The sequence below is a fragment of the Thermobia domestica genome, chromosome 4 (assembly GCF_964235325.1).
Source record: "Thermobia domestica chromosome 4, izTheDome1.hap1.1, whole genome shotgun sequence".
Taxonomy (NCBI): domain Eukaryota; kingdom Metazoa; phylum Arthropoda; class Insecta; order Zygentoma; family Lepismatidae; genus Thermobia; species Thermobia domestica.
The window spans coordinates 277,020,326-277,039,004 of record NC_137457.1 but is presented as its reverse complement, the minus strand read 5'-3'; the positions used below and the strand labels follow the sequence as shown (position 1 = coordinate 277,039,004).

General features: G+C 36.0%; 2 protein-coding genes across 5 annotated transcripts in view; one reads left to right on the top strand and one right to left on the bottom strand.

Moving 5' to 3' along the window:
* Window positions 1-18,679, bottom strand: part of LOC145684076 (potassium voltage-gated channel protein Shaw-like) — a 748,265-nt gene that overhangs the window by 156,941 nt on the left and 572,645 nt on the right. The window lies entirely within an intron of this gene.
* LOC145683135 (uncharacterized) lies at window positions 884-9,907 on the top strand. The gene is made up of 5 exons (XM_081754499.1): window positions 884-1,035; window positions 5,106-5,400; window positions 6,286-6,493; window positions 7,422-7,780; window positions 9,410-9,907. Exons 4-5 carry the CDS (start codon window positions 7,490-7,492, stop codon window positions 9,905-9,907), a joined length of 789 nt encoding a protein of 262 aa, XP_081610625.1. The 5' UTR covers window positions 884-1,035; window positions 5,106-5,400; window positions 6,286-6,493; window positions 7,422-7,489.

Below are 18,679 nucleotides of genomic sequence, written 5' to 3'. Positions count from 1 at the left end.
TTTGACCTTTATATACGCAGTGGTTCATTAAATTTGTACGCTGGTCGACCATCTGTTTGGTCCACAGGTTTACAAATGACATGACTAAGGGTTGAAACTTTTTTTTTTTGGTTTGTTTGTTTCGTAAGTGGAAGATCAGAGACATGGTTTGAAAGGTCACGAGTCAAATAGAACACTGACTTGTGAGAAAAATACAATGCTGTAGCGCTGGAAAGAAGGAAAGCCTACCTAAATAATAGGAAAACGAGAAGAGACTATGGAATGTCATCTGTTGACAAGTAGTGCGTGTGCGTACAGATATTATGTCCTTTGCTGCATTATTGCTATCTATCACTCCTGTCAACTTGATATGACAAACTATGAAACAATAAATCAAAACACTATAAGGTTGCTCATATTGTAATGAAGATATCCTTTAGTGTTATGATTAGGCTTCGGATTTTTGCATATTTGCATGTTTTTTTCCTGATGCGATATTGATATGCTTTTTATATAGAAATTCGTTTCAGCTGTTTTGGGGTAAAATAGCAGAGTTTTATAGTGCATATATGTGCATATTTCGGAGGTTAGCGCATGTTTATGTCGTTATTGCATATAAAGGAATGATCAAATTGATAATTTTTAACGTTCAACTACTTTTCTCGTAAATGGTATTTAAACTTTCTAATATAAATAGACTCAAGACCTTGAAGTGGTTCTTTGTTACCAGTTTAAATATCCCAAGGTCATTTGAAGGGAAGATAGAAAAGGGGTGAGTGATTCATCCTCCCGACAATGATGCATGACTGTCACCTGTTTGGATGAAGATGTAAATATCGGTGTTAAGTCACCTACAACAAAATTCCCGCCATCGATCTAGGGAGTCGCTGCTGTGTTGTGTGTGTGTGTGGATTAGAAAGTGTGTGGTCCTGTGGCGGTACAAACATGCCAAAAGAAAGGTATTCGAGAAGTTTCCTGCTCAAGCAATGGATTGAAGGCGATGAGACCTTAACAATTCAAGGAGAAAATGTATTTTGCAAAGTGTGTGCTAAACAAGTAAGTAATATTTTTTTAGTTTACTGGATTACTCATTTTTGTTTAGTTTAGAAAATAATCATAACAAGCGAGAGTGTTATTCGGAATAACAAGGAATATACAGTGGAACTTGGATAATTTGAAGCAGAAGAGACAACTAAAAATATACAAATTATCCAAAATGTCGAATTACAAAAGTTACATCTTTTTGGTTTAGTTTTAGGCCTACTAAACGCCTTAAAGTCATTCTTTAAATTCATATATGTTTATTGGGTAATACTGTAATGTAAAATAATTAAACATTATTTTTAAAAAATAGTAGTTTAAAATTAAAATGCTGTAAGCATTGCAGCACTGTGCGACATTGAATAAAAGTAATCCACAGTCATACAAGCCCGTATCCAGGGGGGTCTAGGGGGGCCGGGCCCCCTAAATTTTCCCTGCCTCCCCTAAAATTTTCACGGTAGGCTTGCAAATGAACTATAATACGATGATAAACTATAGTATGGTTGTATCGGCCCCCCCTAACTTCAGCCGGGCCCCCCTACATTTTTGGGCTGGCTACCGGCCTGCAGTCATAGTGAAATGTACTTGTTCATGTCGTGGAAGATTATAGTTTTACGAAACATTGTGAAATTTGTGGCTTAGGGACCATCCCGGAGAGTAAACCAATTTACATTGAAAAGAAAAACTATATCTTACGCTTAGCATTCCTGCATTTCGACATTTTTTAGCTCACATATTGTTGCAGAAAGTTCGAATTTTCACGAAATTTAACTTCCAATTATCCACTTTTTTTTTTTTTTACATTGACTTAATAAAAAAAACTAAGGTACGAATGAAAAACTTTGAATTAACTACGATTTCGAATTGTAAACATTGGAATTAGCCAAGTTCTACTGTACTTTGAACAATTGACTAAGGTCTATGTAAATCAGTATTACTCTAAAGCAAACTATCTTGTTTTGCTTTGTCAACTGATGTCGATTATATGTTCTGCTATATATATTTTACAACGGGGTTCAGATTTGACGTGGGATTTGGGATTTAGATTTCTGGGCTTTCGGCATCTAAGGCTATTTAGCCCGTCATGTTTAAGGGATGACATCCCTCGGAGAGCACACTATCCTGAGAAAGACAGAGAATAAAGGATTGGAGAAGGAAGGAAGCGGCCTGGGACCTGTAAGTTAGGTACCACTCCGGCATTTGCCTGGTGTGAATGAGGAAAACCTCATTCAGGGTGGCTGGCCTGAAAAAGCGTTTTACACTTTTTCGACCAAGTACCCCCACCGAGAATCGAACCCGAGATTTGACGTAGTAAATACTATACCATATTTATAAAAGTTGAAATTGACAATTGTAAATGGAAGTGTAAACGCAATGCTTTACGCATAAATAGTCTTAGCTTACTATAGTATACCTTTTTTTTCTTATATTTTTTAAAGAAAAGTAGTATATGATACTTCGGGCAATATGTGCAAAACAATTAGTACGGTTGTTGAAATCAGAATTACAGTATATTTTTATAGCTATACACAAGTAGTTGTTGTAAAATCAATTATCAAAACTAGGCAATAAAATACACAAATTCAATACTAAAACCGAAAATACTAGATATACAATTTTTGCTTGCATTAGAGGGATAAATTCTCAGACAGAACTTGCTGTTAGGATATAAATCGATATCAAATAGTAATTTTCTGCTACCTATCACCATTTTTGCTCTATTGAGATTAATATTGAAACCGGAAGCGGTTGGTGTTTCTATTCCGGTTTGAATAAAGGGTTATCTGATGAAAAGAGAGCTATTCTTGAGACCTTGGATCGATTCCCGGAAACTGCTTCTCAGTATATCTTACTGTTTGTGTTCTACACAGAGAAAAATCCGTTCTCCGGACAGCGGTATATTGTACAAATATACGTATTCTCTTACTTACTATAGAAATTAGTACGGAGCATACGTTATCCATATGCTACATAGGCACTGCCCTTAGATGTTACATCATGCCGTTGCAGGATGTCTGACATCTAACAGTTTTCCGTTTATCACATGCATATACTTATGTTACCTTCGTCAGCTATATGTTATATACGTCCATTTGTACGTGAGAACCTGATCGTCTACATTGTTTCATACGGAAAGTACATATAGATGGAACACTTATACAGAAAGTATTACAAAACATGCGTTTTCAGTTATACGTCTGCTGTACGTTAAGTCCAAAAACTACAGGAATTACACATGTAACCTACCTTTTTAAGTACGCCACCTACATTTTTTCTCAGTGTATGGAGATCAATATTGAAAGCGGAAGATATAGTAAATTCTACCACTTCCGATTTTACTAGAGCTATAGGGGTAGAAATGGTATATATCCTTGAGACGCTAAACCGATTCCCGAAAACAGCTTGGGCTACTGATTTTGATTTATGGCCATCAATGTTGAAACCAGAAATGATCGATTTGTACCACTTCCGGTTTAAATCGAAGGATTTCGAAGATTTAACCTATTCTTGGGACGCTGAATCAATTCCCGAGAACCACTTCTCGACCTCTCTTACCGTTTCTGCTATGATACCTGTAGCCAGACGGTCGGAGACATAGCCGTTCTATAAGACTTCCAACTTTTATGCATAGCATAGTTCGGAAGTCTAATATCCCCCCCCTCCTCCTTGGCGAAAGTGGTTAATTCGCACATTGCAGATACTATCAATTCTCAATTATTCGACTTCCAAGATACGTTATGCATAGGTATTGAAAGTCTTACAGCATTTTGCATCCGTCCGACTGTCAACACGTATTAAGCAAAAACGGTAAGAGATATCGACAAGCGATTTTCGGGAATCGATTCAGCGTCCCAAGAATAGGTTCCATCACCTCCGACAATTATCTATCTAAACCGAAAATGTTAGAAATCGTGTCATGGTTTAAACATTCATACCCATAAATCAAAAACGATAGTAGTTAGCGACAAGGGTTTCCCGAGAATCGATTCCGCGTTTGAAGGTAACATATCGTCTCCACCTCCATCTCGCTAGTGAAACCGGATGTGGTAGAAATTTACCACTACTTCTAGTGTCAATATTGATTTACATAAAGCAAAACCGGTAAGAGATATCGGGAAATGGCTTTTGATAGAGATTTATCGTCCTAAGAATAAGTTTCATCTCCAACTCTATTTCTCCATTCAAATAATAGATAATGTAAAAGAGCTTCAGTCATACAAACTTAGTTTTGAGAAAAATAGAAAAAGAATATTGCAGTTTTGAAACTATAAAAATGAAAATAAACCAAATTCTTTTTCCATGTAGATAAAAATTACATTAATCGAGTATTGTATAGGATTGTTTTCATTGTTATGGTAACAAAATTGTTTTCTGCTATGGAGTGAAGCCCTTTTTACGCGTAAATTATAGACGAAACTGTATTTATTCATTTTTTTTACACAAAATTTGTCAATACGTTTTTTGCCCAGTTAAAAATCTATGGTAGGTATGAAAACGTAACTCTAAGTGGTAACAAAGATATGTTTATTCACAACATTAATTAATTTACAACAACACAATGTATTGAAAATTGTGTTAAGGTTTGTTTTTCTCAAATAAATAAGTAAATAAATAAATAAAGATAAACTATCAATCGTTTTGGATTTCTGACCCGATATCGAAGTTTACATATGTTTATAAAATGATGGACCAATGAAATTGAAACCCTTTATGCATAGAAACATAGGAACAAAAATGCGTTTGTTAACCGAATTTCGCCATTTTGGTGATTGAACGAACGTTTTGCATGAACGAATGAATTTTCGGTTTTAGTATTGAGCTTGCATAGTCTGGAAATCTGTTGTAGCTTCACACTGTGAAACGAAACTCACTTGTTCGGTTACTATAGCACATCCTTCCTGTCCATTTTTCGGTCGTCAGGAATGTTCGAACAGAATGTGATACACAAACACATGATGGCGCAAAGACGACTACTTGTAGAAATTTCGTACTTAAAGATCCCAATGATATACACTACAAGTGGAAGTCAACATAATTGCTATAAATGTCACATCATGATTTTTTTTTTTCCTTATTAATTTCAGGTGACATGTGGAAAGAAGTTTCAAGTAGTTCAGCATATTAAAACTGATACACACAGAAGAAACAAAGAGAAAAGCACTTCTAGTCAGCAAACTTTAGAAGCAGCATTTAACAAGCAGAAAAAACGAAGAAGACCCCTTTTCGAAGAACCTATGCGAGGCTTTGGTAGCAGCCAATATTCCTTTAAGTAAAGTGAATAATTCTCAATTTCGAGCATTCCTCTCGAAGTATTGCCAGAGAAGAATTCCCGATGAGTCAACTCTAAGAAAAAAATATGTGGACGAAATTTATTGTGAGGTAAGCTCTTATTGTAAATCTTGTAAAGTTGTACACACATGTCACGGCTAGTATTAATGCATCTGTATTAAGTAAACTAGATTGTGCGCAGGCCATATAGTAAGAACAACAATTTCATTCCATTAAGTAAACCGAGCTCCTTCGTGGCTAAGCGGTTAGCGTACGCGATTTTGGCGCGGGAGGCCCGGGTTCGATTCCCGGCGGGAGCTCATGTGGTTCGGATTCCACGTTAATCAGTAGGTCCACGTCTCATATAGCCTCGCTGCTGAAAAGGGACGTTAAACTCAACCATTAAGTAAAGCAAATTAGCTAATATAAAAGATGTGTTCCTGTCAGAGCGTCCCATGGGTGGGCAATAGGAGCAGCTGCTTACAACCTTGCATCTATGCGACTTTGCCCCATGGTTTGAATAATCCATCAAATTAATATTTGAAATCTTCTATCTCGCTTGAAACGTTTAACTGCTTTTTTTCTTTTCTTAGTTTTTTGTTTGTTTGTTTAGTTTTTCCAACTTTTTTTTAATGCTTTCTAAAACGACATACTTTCAAGAAAGATGGAATGACATGTGTTTGGAACGTATTATAGTTTTGCAAAAAGTTTATTATTATTATTATTATTATTATTATTATTATTATTATTATTATTATTATTATTATTATTATTATTATTATTATTATTATACGTGAAGATCTAGGATGGTGCCTGATTTTTTTTTTAAGTAGTACCGAAAAATTTCGTAGATGAAGTTAACCTACAACTAAAAATGTTTCATGAAGGAGGAGGGTACTCCAGTTAACGATATTGTTCAGAAGTTTGATTTGCTATGACTGGTTCTTCGTGAAAATGGATTCTTTATTAACTGACTGTTAAACGTTTTCTTTACAGGTTTTACAGAAGATCCGAGAAGACATAGGTGATTTTCCAATATGGCTAGCAGTTGATGAAACTACCGATTCATGCGGTAGATATATTGGAAATGTTGTTATTGGAAAGCTAGACCCGAATGAACCAGGCTCGCCTCACCTAATACTATGTAAAGAGCTGGAGAAAACCAACAATTCTAGTATTGCCCGACTCGTCCGTGATGCTTTGCGTAAGTTATTTTCTTTATTTTTTTTATTTTTAATTGAGAGAAAGAATTAGTGAATCAAACGTGTTTGGAACCGGGGGTGCATCCACGGAGTTGGTCCACCAGGTAAGCCGCCCCCCCCAAAAAAAAATCATAACGACAGATATTTGTATGCTTTCTTAATACAAATATAGTTGCTTTGCAGAGAAACTATTTATGCTGCCTACACTTCCTTTTCTTACAAAAAATAATCTAGCTTTATCATTTTTTCTGAGAATATAGGTTTCTCTGGTACATAAGAATTACATGTCCATTTAATTTTTTATTTTTCTTTTCTTTTCTTTTTTCTTTTTTTGGTGTAGAATAATATCAATTCAGTACTACCTTATCGTAGTGTCTTGTGCTATTGAACCCCCCCCCCCAAAAAAAATGTGTGCGTGGCTGTGTGAAAAGTAATATCTTCCAGCAAAAGTGTATTCTGAGGAACGAGGAGTCCGCCCTGCCGTAAAAAAATGAAGTGAAATGAAATCTTTCAGTTTCACTTCTCATGTTTATGCCCTTCATGCTAAGACGATGATTAAAGCAATTGAATGTCGATAGAGGAATTGGTGGAATGAGAATGTAGGAGGAAACGGAAGTACCCGAGAAAACCCACGGACACGATGTTATCCACGACTAACTTACTTGGCCGGGGATCGAACCAGGAACTCGCACCAGAGGTAAGCACTCTACCAGTGAGCCACCGTATCCCCTGGCTCTGTCGTAGTCCTATATAGCGTCAATAACAATCAATAACTAACAAACAAATTTGAAAATAAATCTATAATTTAGTTCTTATTTTTTAAATTTAAAAAAATGACCATATAGGTTCGTTATTTCAGTATTTGAAACAAGTCCTTCAATCTTGGTGCTAAAGCCTACATATATATTTCTTTCTTTCTCTTTTTCTTAGGTACTCTGTGGCCAGATGGTGAAAGGGAGGATAAGTTCCTTATACTTCTCACAGATGCAGCTTCCTATATGTTGGCAGCTGGGCAAGTTTTAAAGGCATTCTATCCAAAAGTGACACATGTAACATGCATCGCTCATGGACTTCACAGAATTGCTGAAGAGATACGGTCTCAGTTCCCGGACGTAAACAAGCTAATTTCTACAGTGAAAAAAGTATTTGTGAAAGCACCTTCCCGTGTCAAATTGTTCAGAGAAATGTTGCCTGTAACACCATTGCCTCCTGAGCCTATATTAACACGATGGGGGACGTGGATTGAAGCTTCATTATATTACTGCGAACATTTGGATGATCTGAGAAGGGTAATTTGTTACTTATTTGGGCCCCGAACAAATTTTTGTAGTTTAACGCAACGTACTTTTGAACTTTAGATTAGAAAATAATGGAATTCCTTTTTATCTTTGCATAATTTTATAGATTTGAAGATCAATTGAGGAGCTTATTTTCAAAAGGGGATATTTTCATTTTGTTCGACAGCAGAAACTAAAACTTATGCAGCGCCCTATTTTCTGTTCTTCTTATAGCAGTTTCAAGTCTGGTAAAGGGTGTATACAACTGTGAAACAATCTAGATGTGTCTTTTTGTGCATACTCCTACAGAGTTCATCCCAAAGAAACCATTGAAAATGTATACAGGGAAGAAATGAACAACCCTTTTGAAATTAAGTTCCTCAATTAACCAAAGTATTTCCTTTACAAAATACAAAACTTGTCGCAGCAGTTATTTTCTGAGATAAGTTCCCGAGTTTTCCTTTAAGCGAGTTTATCAGAGTATTTAAATCCATATCTTGTGTTGCTTTGATATTCATGTCGGTCTCTCGAAACGTAACTTTCCTACTTAGTCTTCTGTTATGTTCTCGGTAACTTTACTTTCTTCCCATTGATGCACCAGTCTCGATCAAATCAGTTTACTCTATTTATAGCATCAACATTGTAAATTATTGCTGTTTGAGACGGACAATTCTAGAAAAAATATTCTAGGATTTACACATAATTGGATACAAGAAGTAATTTGAAGTGGATTTATTTTCTTTTAATAAAGAACATAAGGTTTTGAACACAGACTTTTGGTACAGTAAAAACTGCGTTCAATGGGCCCTTCAACGGAAATATTTCACGGTCCCGTGACTTTAGAGAAAAAAAAACTATTAAATTCCCTTCATTAAAAAAAAAAAAAAACTGTGATGTGGAGAACGAATATTAAAATAAGCTTATTAACGAAAATTTTCCAAGTTCCAGAATGCAGCGTTTAGAAACTTTTTAGACTTCAGTGAAACATTACGTATATGAACTACGTTTCTGTAAAGGTCTTCGTTTTCTTGTTACCTTACACATTTAACCTTTAGTCGACAAGGCCCGTTCCGCTATGTAAGGCCCTAGGTACGGCGCGAGTTTTTGAACCAAGTACATTTTTCATAGAGTTATTTTCAAATACCAGTAGCTCATTCCCTAGTAGGTCTAGAGATTGGAACAAGAAGCATAATATGCACAATAGATCAAAAGGGACCCAAAAATAAAGGGATGAGTGCGGGAATGGGTATAGCATCTACTTTTTGTCTGGGCCTTGGGAAATGTATGTATTTTTTTATTGTAAGATTAATGTTTATTAATTCGTAGCAGAAATAAATATGGTACTCGAATACGTTGCGTACATCATTTGTTTTATCTCAGTATGTCCATTATATGTATGCATGTTATTTAATTTTTTAAGCATACATCTACTTTTTTAACCAGAAACCTACCTTTATCGGAAATTTTTGTGAGTCCCGTTCAATTTCGCTAGATAGGTTTTACTCTATGTTTATGCCAGAAATACTTATTTACTTCTCTTAGTATATTTAATCTTTATATACTTGGCTCATTCTAATCTTTTTATTTACGAGTATATATAATAAATATATATGTCTTAATATATATGTGTATTAATTTCAGGTACTAAGATGTTTGAACCCCGAAGAAGCCAAATGTGTTCAAGAAGCTATTGACGCTTGCGGAGCTGAAAACATCAAAAGCCAACTTGCATTTATCAATGCTCATTTCAGTTCTATTCCAAAGAGCATAACAAGGTTAGAAGAACAGGGGTTAGGACTTTCTACTGCATTAGAGCTGTTTGAGTCAATAACCAAACAGACTCCACCAGGACCAGTCGGACAAGCATTTGTTCGAAAAGCACAATCAATAGTGGAGAAAAATCCTGGTCTAAAATTCTTATCCAATGTAAATGAAGTGATCCTGGGAACAATGAACCACGAATTTCCAGGTTTATCTGCAAGTAATATTGCTGCTTTGAAATATTGTCCCGTAACGACCTGTGACACAGAAAGAACATTTTCGGCATACAGAAATGTTTTGACTGACAAACGCAGGAAGTTTTTGCCAGAAAATATCGAAAAATACATGGTTGTGTATTGCAACATGAATGTATCATAGTTATACACAAGTGTATATAGTTCAAGTACGACTTTTTTTTCCCTTAAGAAGTAATAAAACTTCTCATTTAACTTTAGCTTTTGATTGGTGCATATTTACCCTTTTAGTGCATATTTGCATATTTTTAGTGCATATTTTCGTGATTTTTAGCGCATATTTGCATGCATATTTTGCAGTTTTTTAGTGCATATCGATCCGAAGTCTAGTTATGATATTACCAAAATCGAGGTGCCATACGTTTGGTGGCAGAGATGAAAATTAACCCATGACGTTCAGTCATTTCGATGCATGACCCACCATGACTTATTATTATCCGTTACCCACTGCTGAACCGTAATCTAGAGGGTATCATTCACACACCACTGATACTGATACTGGAAGTAGGATGCTGAGAGATGGTAGTTCTTGTCTCATAAAAGTTCAATCTCTACTTCTCTTGAAAAGAGGAACAAAAACTGTTGGGAACGTATATTCGCGTAGATGATCCGTCGTCAATATACGTACTTTGATGCACATAATACTTGAAGTTAAACAGTTATTATTGACGCGTAATGAGTAAACTTGGTTAATTACAATAAAATACAGTCAGTAAATAAGCAAATCTAGTGTTTGAACATGTACAGCGCGACCAAGCGCTGGCTCCCTTTTCCTGAGGTCGTTAGTATTGCTGTTTATGTGGTAGCAGACGGTGTTTTGACAGAGTTGCCAACAGCTTAAAGCATTAGGAAACTAAACGTGATAGAGACAAAACCAGAAAGTAATCGAGAGAGAGAGAGAGAGAGAGTCAGTATCGACAGCAGATAATACGTGTTGTTAGTGCTCAGTTTATCTTTCTTAAACGATCGGCATGCGAACAACATAAAGAATGATTATTTCAGGCATGGTTAAAATTTATGCTTTCTTCTATTAAACAAGACGGCATAACAATTTAAAAATAATTTATTATATTATTATTATTATTATTATTATTATTATTTAATAGTTATGATGCATTTGTTGTGTCAGTGGCGTCGCAAGCGGTGGGCAATGACCCAGGGCCTCACGTTTTCAGAGACCTCACAAAGCCAAAGAGAGGTGAGGTGAGGTGATTTTGAGTTTAACGGCCCGTTGAGCAGCGAGGCTATATGAGACGTGGACCCACTGATTAACGTGGAATCCGAACCACATGAGCTTCCGCCGGGAATCGAACCCGGGTCTCCCACGCCAAAGGCGCGTACGCTAATCGCTTAGCCACGGAGAAGCTCTAAAGCCAAAGAGCCTAAATATAATTTGACACTGATTTTATAAAGACCCATCAATTCAATGTAAATACATACAATTATGAATTCGAATTTGTTTACATAAAACATTACACAATTTTGGCTTGAAACAGACATCATCTATTCTTGTAATATTAGGTCACTAACATAGGCGACAGGCTTACTTTAACATTGCAATAATGAAAGCAAACATATTTCATTTCTTTAGCACCAATAACTTCGTTGAGATTAATTGATTTCGAGAATTTATTATTATTAGTTATTTGAAAAGACGGAGGCGTTATAAACTTTTCTTGCCCAACGATCCGCGAATGTTTCTCGCCAAGGTCATCGTAAGAATTTACTACAACGCTAGCTGTATGTTGCCATAACAAATTGGAATTAATTTCTTTATAACAAGCAGCGTTCGAAAAATGCTTCTGTCCAACGCAAGTTATATTGCACTGTATCATTTTTGTAAACCTTTCCGATTTTACTATGACTTGACTGCCGACTAATTTTGTTTTCCTTTCTGGTTCTTTAGGAAACAAAGACGATATCTGGGGTAGATAAGACATGAAGCAGAGGTTGAAAGGAATGTTCAGTTCAGGTGGTGAGGTCAATGGATGAACCCTGCAGATTTCGGTGAACTAGAAACACCCGACACCTTCTTGTCATACTTTTCGTAGAAGAATTCGAAATTCCAGTGTACAATCAATCGGTTCGCATAATTGTCATACTAGTGACAGTGTGTGAAACTACACGAGTGATTAAACGGAACGGGTCGTGTAGTCTCAGTGAACTCTGAATATATACCTCATTATCATTAGTGTACGTAACCGGTATCGAGTCGTGTTTTGTGTAGCCGGTATGTGTATTTGGTAGAACAAATTAGCATTCAACATTCTGGTTTCAAAATCGCTGAAATTTCGGGTTCAAATTCTAAGATCGTTTATTTGTAGTTAGAACTAATGTCCTGCGAACCACGGATAATAAATTAATGTTACTGGCTAAAATCCATTTGTCCATCAATTACCAGTCATCCGACTAAATTTATCAAATCTCCTCTAAGCACAGATTAAATAATACTGCACAATATTATTAAATTAATAATGTACTGAATAATATTTCAAAGTTCTCGTACATTTCATACGACAGTCAATCAAACAAAAATGCGTGGATGGTATTTTTCTTGGGACTAAGATTACTGAAACATATTCAGTAGTTGGTAACCCTGCTGGCAAGGATTGTTTTGAAGTTAGTTTCACTTGTGGCTTCGATCCGCTCACCGCTCTGTCGATCTATGATTTGAAGAATTGAATATTTTTAAAAAATCCAGGATGGACAATTCATCTCCTTTGCCGTCCCCTAGCTGTGGGCGCCCGTGCTCTCACTAATAACTGAGCTCCTTCATGGCTAAGCGGTTAGCGTACGCGCCTTTGGCATGGAAGACCAGGGTTCGATTTCCGGCGAGAGCTCATGTGGCCATAACCAAAGAAGAAGTCAAGTGGGTCAACATTTGCGAGTAGGTCAGTGGGTTGTGTACCAAGTGGGTCAAGATTTGTGAGTAGGTCAGTGGGTCAACAGGACGTGACCTACTGTGACTCACCACCCACCGTGACTCCACTCTGACCCACCGACCTATTATGATCCACCGACCTATTGTGACTCACCGACACACCATGATCCACTCTGATCCACTTGAACCCACCGCCCTACTCTGCTCCTTGTAGACAGCATCTTCTGAACACTGGTGAATTTGTCTACATTTTACTTTCAATACCTGCATGTTTCTTCCTTTTTTATTTGTTTCTATTTATTTCCTGAGATAAGTGTATTGAAATGCAAAAAGAACTTCAGGCTCTTTTGGATATTGATATTTGTAAGTTTAATAATAGCAATAGGACACTTGGCTTTCGAGACACAGCTGTGCGTTTTTAGAGAAGCTGACTATATGAAAAATATTTTTAGAATCACCTGATATATATTAATTACTAGCATAAATTACCCGCTTCGCTGGGCTAAATTAAGAAAAAAAAAATAGTAACATGTTCCGTTAGTTAGCTACTTTTTATTATTACTAAAACGCTCTCCGGTATCGGTCATTTTCGATTCATATATATCCCCCTCCTCTCCCACAACTTTTGGGGATCTGAATTTGGATTTAAACGGCATCAGAATTGTCACTGTTCATCTCAGAGATCTCAAAAACGATTGATTCGACACTAATATCGGTCATTTTCGATCATTTGTAAATGTCTTTCCCTTCCATTAAGTTACATCGTCAAAATGACATGACAAAAATCATCTCAGGATTAAACTTCATCTAGGTTGAAAATTTGATCGAGTTCGGTCCGCTGGTTCAAGAGTGAAGTCACATAGACACTTTCATTTTTATTTTTTTTTTTACATATATCTCCGCCTCCCCCTCCTCCTCCCCTACGTTGCACCGTCAAAGTTAAATGATAAAAATTATCCGAAGCCTGAACATCATTTATGTGGAAAATTTGATCGAGATCGGTTTGATGGTTGAAGAGTTATTAAGTTCTATTTATTTTTATATATCTGTCTTCTCCTCTCGCCTCCCCTAAGTTGTACAGTTAAAGTGATATGATAAAAACCACCTCAGGTCCGAACCACATCTATGTTGAAAATTTGATCAAGATCGGTCGGGTGGTTCAAGAGTTAAGTTTTATTTATTTTTTTATAAGTTCCCCTTCTCCCCCTCCCCTAAGTTGTACCGTCAAAGTAAATAGCTAAAAACACTCCCAGGCCAGAATCGCATCTACGTTGGAAATTTGATCGAGATCGGTCGAGCGGTTCAAGAGATTAAGAGTCACAAACATAATCACTTTCAATTTTATAATATAGATTATATATATATATAATGAATATACCTATGTGTGCGTGATCACCATGGCCAATCGGCAAAGTCAAATGAAATGATTTTTGGTATGTATTTAAGGCCCCAATCTCAACTGGGATGCTTATCACATCGTTTTCACTATAACACATATCCTAAGGGGGGAGTGCGGGTTCGAATTTTTGTCAAAAATTCAGTATCTCAGGAGCCATTCAACTTAGGGAGCTGAAATTTGGTACATTAACTCTTTCTTAAAAATAAACAGAACGTGTCCTAGTATTCTTTAAATTTTCTTTTAATAGAAGGAGGGGACACTTTCTATATATGGGGAATTGGTAGTGGATTGATATGTAAAAATAATCGAAAACGATCGATATTAGTTGAGAAACAATTAATTATTAATTGAGAAACAAAAACTACACTGCTTCACATTTTATATCCGTTACTCTCTATTACAATAATTGCTGAAGCTTGTGCTCTGAACGCTACATACAATAAAGACAACACAATGAAGCCATAAAATTGTGAGAAAAATATACATAAAATTTGTAATGTAGGCTTAATTACATGGAAATTTTAAGTTTGTAGGGTATGCTTAATTATATGGCAATTTTACACTGCGTTTTTTCTTTTCATTGGTCTATTTTACCTTGACTTGATATTCAAATTTCATCATATTTTTCACTGAAAAGTATCTGTAATTCAACAAGATATGATAATTAAATTGAAATTCATCGTACGATAAACACTTTATATATTTTACATCGTAAAGATCAGGTCCATTGATATTGTATCAGAGCGGTGCTTGGGCGGTTGAAGTTCAAACTTCAATTAGTAAAAAAAAATCACAGCTTAATTTTTATTACAAGTGCAAACTTAGTAAAGTCAGTAGAGAGGAGGACGTGGATTATGGGTCAGAGTTGATGACAATGTGTTTTGGTAGGTCAGAGTGGGTCATGATGGGTGATGGGTCAGAGTGGGTCACGGTGGATAGTGGGTCGGAGTGGGTCATGGTAATCGCGGGTGAGAGTAGTCACGTTCTGTCATGGTGAGTCGTGGGTCAGAGTGGGTCATGGTGATTCATGTATCAGTGGATCACATTGGGTAGAGGCGCACAATGGGTGGTGGGTCAGTGGATCGTGGCTCAACTTTTCGTTGACCCACGCCTTCTCTGGCCATAAACATATTATATAGTTATGGAGTGTATTATCTAGTTGTGATAAAAAGAAATTACTGAGAAAAGATAAATGGAAAGATTGTTCGGCATAGATATGTTCTCTCTCACCAATATTATTTATTTAATATGTTTTTTTAAATGAAATAGGTTAAAATTTAATGGATGCCATACTTTTTAATTATTATATTCTTTTTTTTTCTTTCTTACGAAATCAATATTTCTAAGATTTGCTCTTTCTTTCTGTTATTTAAAGTTCTATTTAGTACGCTGACAACACAGTTCAAATTTTAATCCCCGTAAATGTCCATTGGGGAAACAGAAAATACTAGAGAGAGAGAGAGAGAGAGAAAGAAAGAAGTGACTGGATGCTTCATTCAAAATAAAAGAAATTCTTTTTGTTAGCTTTTTGAACACCAAAATTCTCTGCGCAGTTGCTTTGCGCCGTTTCTCATTTGTCTTGTTCAGTCTATAACGATCGTATTTCACAAGCGCCAGCTGAACATGGTTGCGCTGCCTTGAGCGCCGCATAGTGTTCACTATAAGAATTATCACGGGATATCATTGAATTTTGGTCACTGTGGTCGAACAGGAAATATTCAAGTGTTCTTATTAGGGAATAAGAAAATCAGGAAAAAAAAAAAAACCTTAAATAAAAAAAAATCCCATCGTTATATAAAATTTGTGTTAAATTATCCAATTTCTTTGAGTTTTCATATTTGGTTTATGGCACAGGGTCATGTTCTTTAGGCTAGGGTTTCTCAACCTGGGAGTCGCTAAGAAAAGCGGAAGAGATAAATATACTTTGAATCTAATACCGGAAAATAATTTTAAATACTGTTATTTTGAAGTTAGTTCTGATAGGCATATTTTTAAAATATTTTTGTACATACTGTTAAGAATAACAAAAAATAGGTCTACTAAACATTTTCAACAGGTGCAAAGTTGTTTAAAAATAATATTTAAATGAAAGAGGCATGATATGAAACTAATGAGAATTGCATATTGAAATACCAGAAAAACACAAATGCAACAAAATCTGATTATTGAAATACAATTAAAATGGAAAGCTAATGAGATACCTTAGCGTGGTGTGATTTCACTGGTGCGGCAATGTCCGAGCCCAGTTCAATCTTCGTGACGCACATTATCAAGCCATTTAAAAGACAGTTGTTAAAAAAGTTAATGACTATAAGTTTCTTAACCCAAAATTAGAAATAACTTTATTTTTTTTTATCATATGACCCAAAATTAGGGGAATTATGAATTTTTAAAATTTTCAAACGACCTCCATTTTGAAACTATATGACGGATCAAATTTGATATTTGTAATATGAATGAACTGACCAAATTTGGTTTCAATCCATTCGCTTTTAGGGAAGTTACTGTGCTCACTATATACAAGAAATGGATTTTAGTATTATAGAAATAGATGGATATCATGAGACCTCCGCAATAGATATATTAAAATCTTACACAAGATTATTACAAACCAGAAATTATAAGAAAGTCGCTCGCAAGAGAATATGAGAAAATAGGGGGTCGTCATAGGAATTAGGTTGAGAACCACTGTTTTAGGCTAAAGGAAACCATTGATAAAGACAAGCTAATGAGTATGGAAGAAATCATGTAATGACAGAGAGAGAGAGAGAGAGAGAGAGTGTGTGTGTGTGTGTGTGTTGTGTGTGTGTCTGTAAAGCAACAGGGACATCTAGAAACGAAATCAATTTTAAATAAAATTTCAAGTTTGCCGCTCTACAATTGTATCCTATAGGCTGAAAGAGACGGATCATGAAAGGGGATGATTATGAAAGGAAACGTGGGAGGAAACGGAAGAAGCCCGAGAACACCTACGAACCTGATGTTGTCCACTAGGAACTCACAGGGCTTGTTTCGAACTAGAGATCACTGATGCCATCTGAAACATTATAAAATGCCATCTAAGGAAGGCAAAAATTCCCATTTTGCTCTTGAATTTTGCACGTTATACTAATTTGAAAACTTCAAGAATGGTCCAAAATCATTGCCAGTACGAACTTTAAAAAGAATTAATTTTTCTTATTAACTTCTACACACTGAGATAGCCAGGTATGAGCAGTTACCGTGAATTGCTGGTATGCGTGACATATAAGTGCTATTGGCGTGTTCAGTTTTTTAAGATGCCGAAAGTAGGTCTTCCTAGGAAAGAAAACATAAAAAATTCGAGTGTTGGACTTAAGCTCACCGGCCATAAGCTCACTGCCAGTATTACATTTGAAGTGCGGACAAAAGCTCACCGATAGTGGACATAAGCTTACTTAAAAATAAAATGTATAATTATTTTTTTTACATATAATTATACATTTGCTCAGTTCTACTTTTTATTGTTATTAAATTGTTTCCGTTTCTCTTTCGTGATTGGTTGGTTGGTAGCTATAAACAGCCAATGATCGTTTAGATCTAGTTCACTTCAGAAATGATAATTTTTAATGAACTGTATCAATTTCAATTTAGAGTGACATTATAAAAAGGTATAACAGATTTAATATATCGCAATTATATTGCTCCTAATATTGCTATTTAATATAGCAATCCATGTTCACTAACATGTTTATCGATCTACAGGATCGCAATGAATAATGTGTGAGACGTAATGTTAAACTTTTTGAACATATGATATACGGGCGTGATTAGTCTTAAAAATTTTTAAGTCCTGACTAAACTGAGAGGTGTCAATGGAAGAAGTGGCGCTGATTTCTGTATAACTTTGAGCAGGAAAATGAAATGAAATCTTTGAGTTTTATGTCCCACGGTTATGCCGGCTATGCTAAAGGAGACGGTGATGATGAAAAATGAATGAAATGGCGGAATGAAGAAAGTGGAAGGAAACGGGAGAAACCTGAGAAAACCCACGCACGTGGTGTTTGTCCACCACAAAGTTCACTTGGTGGGAGCAGGGTTTGAACCCGGGACCCCATGCACCAGAGGTGAACGCTATATCACTAAGGCACCGGGGCCCCAAGTTTGAGCAGGGCCGGCCTAGACATTTTGCTACCCTGGGCGATGGAATCATTTACCGCTCCCCATTTCTCCAAAAAGAACAAATTTTAAAAGCCACGATTTTAAGTATGCTACTCCTCATCAGTAACGAAGGGAACGGAAAGAGCGCTCGCACTCAGAGAGGATTAACCACTGCAAATACGATATCGTTGTGTCTTGTTTCTTTCTTTAAATAATAATCTATTATGTAAGTGAAAGATAAATCCAGTGATATGGAACTTGTTTGTGACAAATACAAGACTACTTTTGGTATCAAAACTGTGGTAACTAATTAAATGGAACAGGTGTTCGCTACTGTTCGACAATTGAGTTCTTGTATTTGACAACAATCAAGCAATTCATGCTGGGATTTGTTTGATCATTTGCTTTAAGCACTGCCCTCGTAACCTTGAACTAATGCGAACTAAACATGATTTATGAAAGTAGTATTCAAATAGAAGGTCAGCTTAGTGAAATGT